Source organism: Calliphora vicina, chromosome 4, assembly GCF_958450345.1.
Source record: "Calliphora vicina chromosome 4, idCalVici1.1, whole genome shotgun sequence".
NCBI classification, from domain to species: domain Eukaryota; kingdom Metazoa; phylum Arthropoda; class Insecta; order Diptera; family Calliphoridae; genus Calliphora; species Calliphora vicina.
This window is the reverse complement of record NC_088783.1, coordinates 52,992,952-53,004,466: the sequence shown is the minus strand read 5'-3', so window position 1 is coordinate 53,004,466 and position 11,515 is coordinate 52,992,952. Positions and strand designations below refer to the sequence as shown.

At 30.2% G+C, this 11,515-nt stretch overlaps 1 protein-coding gene across 1 annotated transcript; it reads right to left on the bottom strand.

The window, feature by feature from the left end:
* Positions 1-49: 49 nt before the first annotated feature.
* Positions 50-11,375, bottom strand: Cbs (Cystathionine beta-synthase). The gene is made up of 6 exons (XM_065508647.1): positions 11,227-11,375; positions 2,528-2,685; positions 2,355-2,461; positions 1,176-2,214; positions 910-1,097; positions 50-278 (listed from the first exon to the last, which is right to left on the bottom strand). The coding sequence occupies exons 2-6, from the start codon at positions 2,641-2,643 to the stop codon at positions 163-165; spliced, it is 1,566 nt and encodes a 521-aa protein (XP_065364719.1). The 5' UTR covers positions 2,644-2,685; positions 11,227-11,375; the 3' UTR covers positions 50-162.
* Positions 11,376-11,515: the final 140 nt, after the last annotated feature.

Genomic DNA, 11,515 nt, shown 5'->3' with positions numbered 1-11,515 from the left:
TTTCTGAACTTTAAACAGATGTTAGTCAATAATAAAAAAAACTGTCTCATTTAACTTAATAAAAATTGTCATTTATTTACTTATTTATTATAATTTTTAATTATAGTTTTAGTTAAATATTGCAAGTTATTTTATAAGTAAAATATTTTATGTATAAATAATTTAATGGCTGTTGCCATTGGTACCATTAGTGCCATTGGTTGCTTTAGATGGGCCAGCAGCAATGAAAGGCATAACATCGGATTTAGTAGCTACAGCCTTTAAAACTTCCTTACCATCTGTAATAATGAAAAATAAAACATAAAGTTAGTATAAATAATAATAAAACGAAATCGATTTATAAAATGGTTTTGACCGTGGAGAAGTAAACATAGACCGGAAACAAGAAAATCATTCATACTTGGGTTTTTGTAATCAAAGTTTCCACTCAATCTGTATGTTTCTATGGTTTTGACTAATCAATTCTATACTCGATAGATTATTTTTGGGTGCTTGATTCTATTCAATATAAATTAGAGCCGTTATAGATTTACATATTTGAAATTAGGGTTCTTCTATATGTTGATTGATCGAACAATCGACTTTTTGCTAAAAATGTCGAAAAGTCGAATTCGACTTTTTGTTATAAAAAAAGTCGAACAATCGATTTGTTAGCCCAAAAGATATGAAAAGACTATCACTGGGTTAAATGATGAATGAAAAGCCAATGATTCAAAATGTCGAAAAGTCGACTTTCTGTTTCAACTAAGTTCTAATATGTTTTTTTGTAATCATGCTTGAAATATATGTAATTATTTATTATACAGCATATTTATAGGCTGCATTGAGAATTGAGTACTGAGTACCCAAATACTCGACACTTTCACAACTCTGTAAAGAAAATCTAAATTATGCAGAAAAGGAACTTACTTTCAACATCGACAATAACAACACAAGGATCGACTTCCAAGACACGAATCAATTTTCCTAAAATACCATTAGAAGGTACGCGAATCACACGCTTGGCAGCAGCCTTAACAACAGGTTCATCCAACTTGCGGTTCATGCTGACAATTTGGGTAAGCAAAGTTTCTTCGCCCACAGTACCCACCAAAGAGCTACATTAACAAAAATTAAAAAAAATTATATTATTTCAAATTTGCTGTAATGATTATCTTAAGAAATTTCCAACATACCTATCCTCTTCATCCAAAATAGCGATTTGTTGTAATTTGTGTTCTTTCATGATCTTAATAGCCTCGCCGAATGTGGTATTCGATTTGATGGTAACGGGCGCTGGCAATTTCAAATCAGCTACTGAAACATCCCACCACCAGTGATTGTGCTCGTTAACAACATCTTTGAAGTCACGTGCTTCCATCCAATTGTCGGAGACAAATTTCGTCATATAATTACGAATGCCATCGGGCAAGATGACAACGCACTTCTGTCCTTCTTTCAAGGACTTGGCGGCATTTAAGGCGCCACGCATGGCACCACCACTGGAGCCACCACACAATAAAGCTTCTTCGGCTTGCAAGCGTCTGGCCATGGTGAAACAATCCTGATCGGTGATCTTAGTCCAGTAATCAATAACTGAATGATCCAAAACAGTGGGTACAAAGTCATAACCAATACCCTCCACTTCGAAGAAGCTCACTTTCTGGGTGTTCATGGATTCAGGACGGGCTAAGACGGAGCCGAAGGGATCGACACCTACAACCTGACATGTGGGCAATTCTTCTTTGATTTTGCGAGCAATACCGGAAATGGTGCCACCAGTACCAGCAGTGCATACAACCATATCAACTTGATTGTCGGTTTGCCACAAAATTTCAGCAGCTGTGCCGTCGTAGTGAGCCAAAGGATTACCAGGATTGGTATACTGATTGAGCACAATCGAGTTGGGTATTTCCTTTTGCAAACGTTGAGCCACACAAATCAAACCTTCAGGTGAGTCATAAGCAGCCTCAGTAGGGGTACGAATAATTTTAGCACCCAAAGCGCGTAGGGCATAAACTTTCTCGTTTGACATTTTCTCGGGCATAACAATTAAGCAATTGTAGCCTTTAACGGCACAAGCCATGGCCAAACCAATACCGGTATTACCGGAAGTAGGTTCAATAATGGTGCAGCCGGGCTTCAAGAGACCCTTTTCTTCGGCATCCAATACCATGCGGAAACCAATACGATCTTTAATGGAACCGCCGGGATTAAGGAATTCACATTTAGCATCTGGAAAATATGCAGAAATGAAATAATTAATGATTAAGTTAGGTTTATAAAAGAACACTAGTAAGACAGTATAAGTCATCTAGCAATTTATTCACAGAAGATCCTATAAAAAAAATGTCAACAATATTTAAAATACTTACACATCTCACACTTAATACCCTCGGATTTAGGAATACTATTCAATTTAATCAAAGGAGTACAGCCAATGGCGTGCAAAACATCTGGGGTCAGCTTGGTGGGGTGGTTGCTATAAAAATTTTAAAAAATTATAAAATTATCCATTTAATTATAAGCTTAAGATAACAAAACTTACATTGATCTCTTGGTGTGGGGACCCTTTTCAGTTGTACCCAATTTCCAGGTACATTTTGATTGTTTACCAGGATCAGCAAAATCCTTTGGTCTTTGGTAGGGCTTGTTAGCTGGCATTTTGTTTTATAGTAGTAGTTAGTAGTAGTAATAAATTAAATACTGCAAAAAATATAAATTAAATTAGACACTTTGTATGGAATAGAGTTCAAGAAGAAAACACTTCTTTATTGTTTTCGAGTTAGTTCTAAACTGGTGGTTTTATGTTGTTCACTATATAACGAAAATGTGTGGTAAACTGGTAATAATCAGTTTCTTTTTCATTATCAGTTTCAAATTAAGTATGTGTGTCTTTTGTTTTTGTATACAAAATTAGTTTCTAGCGGGGCTTGTCACAAACTGTTGGTCACTTATTAGTGAACTTGCAATCTTGATTTGTTTTTGTTTTTGTGTTTTTTTTTTTGGTTTCAAGTTAAGTTTTAATTAGTTTTTATATTTGTTGTCATCTATTGTTTGTTATTTCAAAGAAATATCTACGTAATTTGCTCAAAAAAAACATGAAATTATATAGGTGACTGATAATAATTTTTCCACACTGTAAAAATACACTGTCAAATACTTGAATAAAGTATTACACATAAAATTAACTGAAATGTTTCAATAACTTATAGATAGGTAGATACTTAGTTAGTTTATCAGCTATCTATTTCCTCTTAACTTATTATTAGAATATTTTTTTTTATGGAAAAGTTTTTATTAATTAACCGCCAGGAAAAAAATTAATTAGGTTTTAATTAAATTCAACAAATGTTTTATTTAAAATATAAAGATATAAATCTGGAATATGATGAAATAAATAGCAAAAATAAGTATCGTTAAGTTATTATTTCAAAACTTTGTGAAATTTTTGATTTTAAACTATAAAGATAAGAAAGTCTAAATTTAGACTTTATGATCAATTTTTTAAGGCAAATTGAATGTCATTATTTGATTCATTGTATTATGATTTGATTCATTATAAAGCAAATTTAAATTTGTTATTGACGACGAAATATTTGGACTAGAAATTTTAACTAATTTTGCCGAAAAAGTGATGAGCTCTATAAATATTAAAATGTGTTCCAATATTAGACATTTTAGTAATTTTTATCCCGGGAATTCCCGGTACAAATTTCTCGGGAATTTTGCCAATTTTTCACTACCCGATTCCCGGGATTTTTAGTCGGGAATCCCGGGAATTAAAAACTGACGAAAATACATAGAAAACAAGTTAGAACTCTATTTTTGTTTTTTCCAAAAAACAGTGAAAAGTTTTTTACAGTTTTTTGCTTATATCTTGGCAATAATAGACCGCTTATTATTATTATTTATTTGGGGTTTTTCGTATGAAAATTTAAAAAGAGAATTCATTATTTATAGAATTGATTTCTTATTGAATCACTCTAATTTCTTTTTTCAAATTCATAACAAAATCGCTTAATTTATTAAATGATTAAATTATTCTTCAATTAAAATCTAGTACAAAAAGGTTTAAGACAATTTTTTCAATTAATTTTGTAAATGATTTGATTTAACAAAAATTTAATCATTCAAAGTTTGAATAAATTATGTTATTAATTAACTTTAAAATTAATTCAGTTTAAACAAAGGCTTTGGAATGAATCTAAAAAATTAAATATTAGGAATGGATTTATGGAATGAAAGGCTGACATTTTTTAATTACGGATTAAGATTTTAGTGAGTTAAGATCAAATTTTATTAATTAATTCGAAGCTCTGATATTTAATAATTATAACACTAAGTTTTTATATGAAATTTGGCTATAATATTCCTAATTTACAGTATCATTATATATTTCGGGAATAGCCGGGTACCCGGGAATGTAGAAAAAAATTTCCCGATTCCCGGGAATCATAAAAGGTCGGGAAATTAAAAACCCTACATACATAACATATGTATGTAAAAAGCCGACTTCAACTCACTTCCATGTCTAATCAATTCTTAATCGATTTTAAAACAGAATTCTTTCCAGAGTTTTAATTGATGAGAAGAGAACTGTATTTATATTTAATTAATTAAATCAAAGCCGTTGAAGAGATTCTTTTGAAATTTGGAGAATATATAAAGTACAATAGGTATACAAATTATAAAATAATCGATCATCAAAATTAACAATTAACAAATAACGCCTGCACAACTGCTGTGAAAGTTTATTCTGTATTTTTGAGTGGACATAAAGAGTATCTGATATCATCTTTTAAGGAAATTGATGTGGATCACTTGGATCCCAGGGCACAGGAAAAAGTTTCTGAGATTGACAACTACAATACGTGAGCGCTTTCGGGTTGGAAAAAATGCATTTTTTTATACTTTTAAGTATATTAGTCAAGTTTAGTTTTGTTAAAAACAATTTATATGCAGTTTTATTTATCAGACATACAGCATAAGAAAAAAGATAATCATTCCTATTTTCATTTATATTTTAATACATTATATGACTAACAATTAGAGTTTTTCACGGGAATTCCGCAAAATTTTCAATACCGAAATCCCGGGAAATTGTGAGAGAATTCCCGGGAATTATTTTCCTTAGGTTTATTTGATGTTTTTGGAACTCTAAAAGAAGCTTAAAGATCCAAAATAAATGCAGAAGTTTCATACAATAACAAAGATTTAACTCAACTAGACCAATAACAAATTCATTATTCAAAATATTCCAAAAACTCGTGAATGTTCACCGCAGAATTCTATTCTATCGAAAGTGGAATTATTTTAGGATTTAGCTTTTTCACAAAGAGTACAACAAATATGTTTGGAATAAAACCACCTTTTATTTAATAAGCAAAACATTTGCAATACAAAATTAAAAAAAAATTTAAATATTTATTTTTTTTGCGAATTAACAGAATTAATTGGAATCTAATGAAGGTAGAAGAAAATCTAATGAAAATTAAAGCCATTCAAATGACAAATGGTGACAGGTTTGTATATAACCAAAATTAGAAATCGTGTCAGCTTATATCTTTATATTAAATTTTTATTATATTTTTTATTTGTATCCAATTACATTAAAACCCAAAGAATTTTTTTAGATTTTTAACGAAGTCTATATTCTTAAATTGGATAAATTGTTCTAGCGGGAATTCCCGGTATCCCGGGAAATTTCAAAATCAATCCCGATTTCCCGGGAAATGAAAAAGTGCGGGAAAAGAAAAACTCTACTAACAATGTAAAGAGTCAATATTTTTACTGGAAAAAATAATAGTAACGCGTATAAGGATTCAATTTTTAGAGGCAGTACTTTTTATTTTTAATTAAAAAATTATTTTATTTTAATATTTTGTTGTTTTTCACAACTTCATTGCATATGCGGCTCATGGAATCAACAAATTTCTATGCAAACATCCTTGTCAATGTCAAATCACTCTTCCTGGATTTGTTACCACAATTCGTCCTTATTTTTCGGACTGAAACCTTTAGCTTCCTCTTGAGCACTCCCCAAAGGTGTTCCATTGGATTAAGGTCCGGTGACTGCGAAGGCAATTCCATAAGAGGTACTTTGTTGACAGCAAACCAGTCTTTTGCCAATTTTGAGGAGTACTTCTGACCATTGCCCTGCTAAAACTCCCATCTGAAGGGCATCTCTTCCTCGGAAAATGGAAGCATTATGATTAGCAATATATTTACGTAGTCCAGAGGAGAAACACCCCAATATCATGTTGGATCCACCATGATATGGGGGTGGTAAAACTCCTGCTATTTGGGGAATGAATGCCATACATTGCTGACATTATTTTTATTCTGGCTTACGATTTTTGTGAATTAAGCTCAAATTTAATTAATTCCAAGTTTTGGCTGTATGTTAATCCAGTTCTGTTGAAATTCACATAATTTTCTTTTTAAAATGCCAAGTCATGTTCATATATAGTATTTATTGAGTTGAATTATTTCTTATCCATATAATTTGAAGTGTTTTTTTAAATAAACTATTTCCAATAGAAATTTAAATTAAATTTTTCAAGTAGTAAATGAAACTTAAGAACATTCTGAAGTAATTTGTCTGCATTATCAAAATTAATGCAGTAGAATTGTAATTGAAATTTATAAAATGTTCTCATTTTATAAAACGAAACGACAAACGTTTGAAAAAATCTCTAGGATTCGAACCTAAAACTTTTGTTTTATTTAATAAGGACCTAAGAAATAATACATACATTTTAAATACATTTAAAACGTCTTTAAATATTGAAAACGGTAAATTGTTCTAAAATTCTATCGAATTACTTTTAATATTACCAATATTACTAAGATAAATTATTAAACATACTTGGAAGGTCATTTCAAAATTGGCAAGGTCGTATTTACTCTTCATATTTGCTTGCAAATGGAAATAGTGTTAATAGAACATTGTTATTTTTAAATGTGATTCTTTAAAAATAATATAAACACTCGTGTTATTTCTTTAAAAGCCGGCATGTTTTCATTTAACACGCGTTTGGTTTAATTAAGCTTTTTTCCTGTTTGTTTCTTTGTTTGTTATTTTTATCAACATTTTGTTTAGTTTGAAAACAAACGATAACGTTGTATGAGTTTTTAAAACTTTTGGCTGCATAAATAGTTTTTTATCATAAAACTACCTATAACTTTTTTAAGAACAAACTATTAGATTTAATTTTGATTTATACTTTGTATGTAATTATAAACTCATGTTTGGAATATTCCGGTTAAGAGTTTGTGTTTTTTTGTTTGTATGCCAAATTTAATTATTTGAATTAACTATTATTATTACCAAAAAAAAAATTAACTTAAAGATAATAAATATTTGCTTGTTTAACATGTGTCAGTGCCACATGCGCGCCATGACTTGCGTAAATTTAACAATAGAAAACAGTTTGTTTTTTTTTTGTTGGTATTTTGACACTATTATTGTTTTAAAATTTTTTGTTCATCACAGTTTCTCATCTTAATTTTATTTAATTATTCACACACGTGTAAATTCACTCATAAATCAAAAAAGACAAGAAGTTTATGGAAAAGTACATAATTGTATACACGTTTAGAATTTATATGTATGCAGATGAGTTGTGGGAGTTGAATTGGTAATCCAAACTATTGGTCATTAACTCGGTTTTAAATTTGAAATTTTCTTTTTTTCATTTGGTCCGAAGAAAAGTATTAAAAATTGTAAGGATTATTCGTCATTTATTGAGGAGGACCTTTATGGAGTCTAAGGTCAAATTTTGACCGATTTTCGCCATAATTTTTGAGTATTCAGAATTGTATCAGGATTGACGCATAATCAACATATTTATGACTGCTCAAAAAATATTCCGGGGGGACATTTGTATGGTGAAATCATGGATCGATATTGAAAATTTTCAATACCAAACAAACCTTACAGCTAGCTAGTTTGGGTCCTATCGTGTTTTCAACAGACAGACGGACAAACACAGCTAGAACGTCTTAGAATCTTAAGAGGTCCCTGATTATATTAGGTGTATGACTTAAAAATGCGAGATTTACAATAGATGGCGTATCTTTTGATCGCGGTTTTTGTTTTTAATTACTTATATGTCATTTTGAAGGCTACAAATCTGTCATTTATTCTCACTTAGTTGTAGAACATTATAGTGTTAACAACAAAGTCATTTTTAGCTTCGGAAATGTCAAAAAAAAGTAGCAGGATTCACCTAAAAGCAAGGAAGTTGGGTACCATACGAATTGAATGCTCTGTATTTTGTTGGAGCAAAAGGGTACTATATAGTATTAAAAGCTTCTAAAATCTGGCCAGACCATCTTAGGGAATTGGCTGAAAAGTGGCCAGAATATGCGGCCAGTCTTGAAACTGTAATATATGACAACACTCGGCCACATGTTGCAATACATATTAAAAACTATTTATAATGAAGTGGTTGGGAAGTTTCGCATCTCCCGCCTTATATTCCAGATTGTCCCGTCCGACTACTACTTGTTTCGATCGAGCAGAACGCCCTCTCCGGGATACGCTTCACTTTTGAACTGAGTATCCGAAATTGGCGTGATTCCTACTTGGCCTCAAAAGATGAACATTTTTTTTTAGCTCGGAATCCATATTGTTACGAAATTGTACTTGAATTCAAATATAACGATTAAGGGCTGATTTAAAAGTAGCATAATGCTTTCAAATAACAGTGCTGTAATAGCAAACTGTAACATATCTGTGGGCATTATTAAATAAAAGCTTTCAGTTGACCATTGATCGTAAGTTGGCAACGCTGTTTGAATTCGAATATTCAGTTAAAGAACATTGTAGAAAGTACACCACAGATGGCGTATGATCTAGAATATTCGAACTTTGACAGTTAAAGAGCAATCTAGAGTGCAGATGGCAGTGTTATAAATAGTGGCAGAGGTTGCAGTCGTTAGTCAGTTTATCAGAGACGCTATTTGAATAAACATCAACTGAGTGCCTTAAAGTGTGCTGTATTTTTCAAGTGAATTCGTATACATTATAAAGTGTCTGTATTTCTGAGAATTTATAAACGTGTATAAAAAAAAACATTGAGTGACTATTTAATTCTGTTGTTGTACATTTTAAATAAATAAAGAGTTGTTACAATTTTCAAACTACTAAACGGCTTTTATGTGCAATCAAAAGTATCCGGTTTATTTAAAGGAAATAAACCAAACGTTTTGAAAAGGTTAAAACGTAACAATATGTTGCCAGAAAAAAGACTTTGAATAAATTAATATTGAACAAATGTTTCAAAATAAAAGCTAAAAATTTGAAAATTTTCGCATTTTTTAATTTTTTCGTGTAGCTTGACAATGAATTTCACAACATTGTTGAAATTGGAGCAGTTTGGAAGATTAGAGGGAAATAAATCTGTAACTTCTAAACGCTTAGTACAATTTGAATGAAATTTGACATGCGCAAAGACTTGTCGAGTTTAAGTTTTGAGTTTGGACCTAATGTACTCACCAGGCGAGCGGCCAAGGGATCCCAAAGTCACCTTGGATATGTCAAATTTTTAAAACGATTCTATTTCTTCTATAACTTCGGAGATACTCGTATTTGAAAATTAAATTTTCAACAATTTTACCCACCTTGCTCAAGTTTTTTGATAACAGAGGGTCCAAATACTTCCCTACTTTCTCAATTAGAGCATACTGGTCTTCACTTGATATTGAAAAGTTTAGAAAGATGATATGCTCAGGCTGCAACAACACTTTGTGTTACAAGTGTTATGGAACATTCCACAATTTAACTCTCTAATTGCATTTATAAAATGCTATAAATAAACAAATAAATCTGTACTTTCATCTAAATTTAATAATATTCACCCATCAAGAACAGTGATTGGGATTATATGTATGTCGAAAAATGCTTATTGGGAATATAAATCCCAGGATAAAAGGAAGATTTCAGGATTTCTGAATATGCAGAAAATAATATTTTTTTCACATCTTTTAGAATATGCGAAAATCTCTACCATATGCGAAAATCTCTACTTTGGTTTTCAAAATAAAACTTCGTCCCGAAAGGGTTAAGATTCAGTTTGGCACAAAATTTAAAATTTTAAGGAAATCTATTCTCTGGCAGAAACATTTGGAAATAAGGTTAAAATTTTAACTAAAACTCACAAATATGAGAAAAATTATGAAAAAAGTCAAGGAAAAATAATATACACTTTTTCATAAGCCATTTTAAGGTTAATTGCAAAAAACAACTTAAAATTTATCAATAGAATTTAACACTGCTAAAAAAAAGAAACTGTTTACCCCTTTCAAACTACAAAACATTTCTTATCATTGCTAAAAGTAATTAATTAGACTTCACTTAAAAAAATAAATGATAAAAAAACAACTAATTTGTAAAATATTATTTAATTATGAGGCAAGTATTAAATATACATATGTATTAAAACAAAAACAGAGAGCTTAACGGTATTTATGCACTCTTAATTGTTCTCTTTTTATAAACACTAATAATAATTCTATATCTATGACATTGTTGTAACAGCTACCGTTAGTAAACAACTAACCGCCATTTTTAATTATATGTATGTATGCATTTTAAAGCAACAATTTGTTTTGTTTGTTTTATTATATGAGAGGATCAAGTCTCCTTTTATGAAAATGTTCCCTGTTTGGTTTAAGTGGAGGTAAACACTGATAGATAGACGAAACAACTTGCCATTTTTTAGATTTGTTTATTTTTTGTTTCGTTTATAGGTATAAAACAAATTGACGCTAAAGATTTATGTAAATTTTATTTATGCACAAACTCAAGAGGATTTTGTTTTTCATAATAATAAATTAAATATTGATAATTGTGTGGGGAAGCATGTGTTTTATTTTATACTATTGATAACTTTTTGAGCACGTTGTTTTTTGTTTTTCCAAATTCTCAAAGAGAATGTATAAAAAAACAGCCACCAGAATATTTTATTTTTCAATGTAGAATAAAATTAACAGGCGATTTTTTTTTATTTGTTGTCTATTTTTTTATTTTTTCATACATATATTGCACATATAGCTAAAAAAAGCATGGCCCCAAAATTAACTGAAACACATGTCTGTATTCTCGCCCGATAACACAAATTTACTTTGTTAGAAATTTTTCTATTTATTTTTGTTTCCTTCCATATGTGGTTTTAGCATCTTTATGTTCAATTTTTCCTTTTACAAATCTAAACATGTTAGTTAGTTTGCATTACTTACCTTTTGTTAAAAAACACGAAACAATTTTCTTTTTCAGACAAAAAAAAAACAAGAACACAATATTAAAAAATACACTTAATTTCGAGTTAAAACTTAAAACGTACACAAAATACACCGTCTGTCACAACCACTGCGTCGGTTAGCTCAAGTCCAACTGATACTGTCGATAGTTTCGAAGAAGTCATAAATTTTATATAAATTTCTCGTTCACTTTTTTTTTTTTTTGTATTTGCTTGTAAAATTTTCTTCATCCATCTCTCTCGATGTCTCTTTTGCCGGGTTTTTCTTG

Coding starts and splice junctions, on each gene's coding strand:
- Cbs (XM_065508647.1), bottom strand. CDS start 2,643: ATGCCAGCTAACAAGCCCTACCAAAGACCAAAGGATTTTGCTGATCCT. Junction 1,098..1,175: donor ATTTTGGATGAAGAGGATAG/GTATGTTGGAAA, acceptor TTGTTAATGTAG/CTCTTTGGTGGGTACTGTGG. Junction 279..909: donor TGTTATTGTCGATGTTGAAA/GTAAGTTCCTTT, acceptor TCATTATTACAG/ATGGTAAGGAAGTTTTAAAG.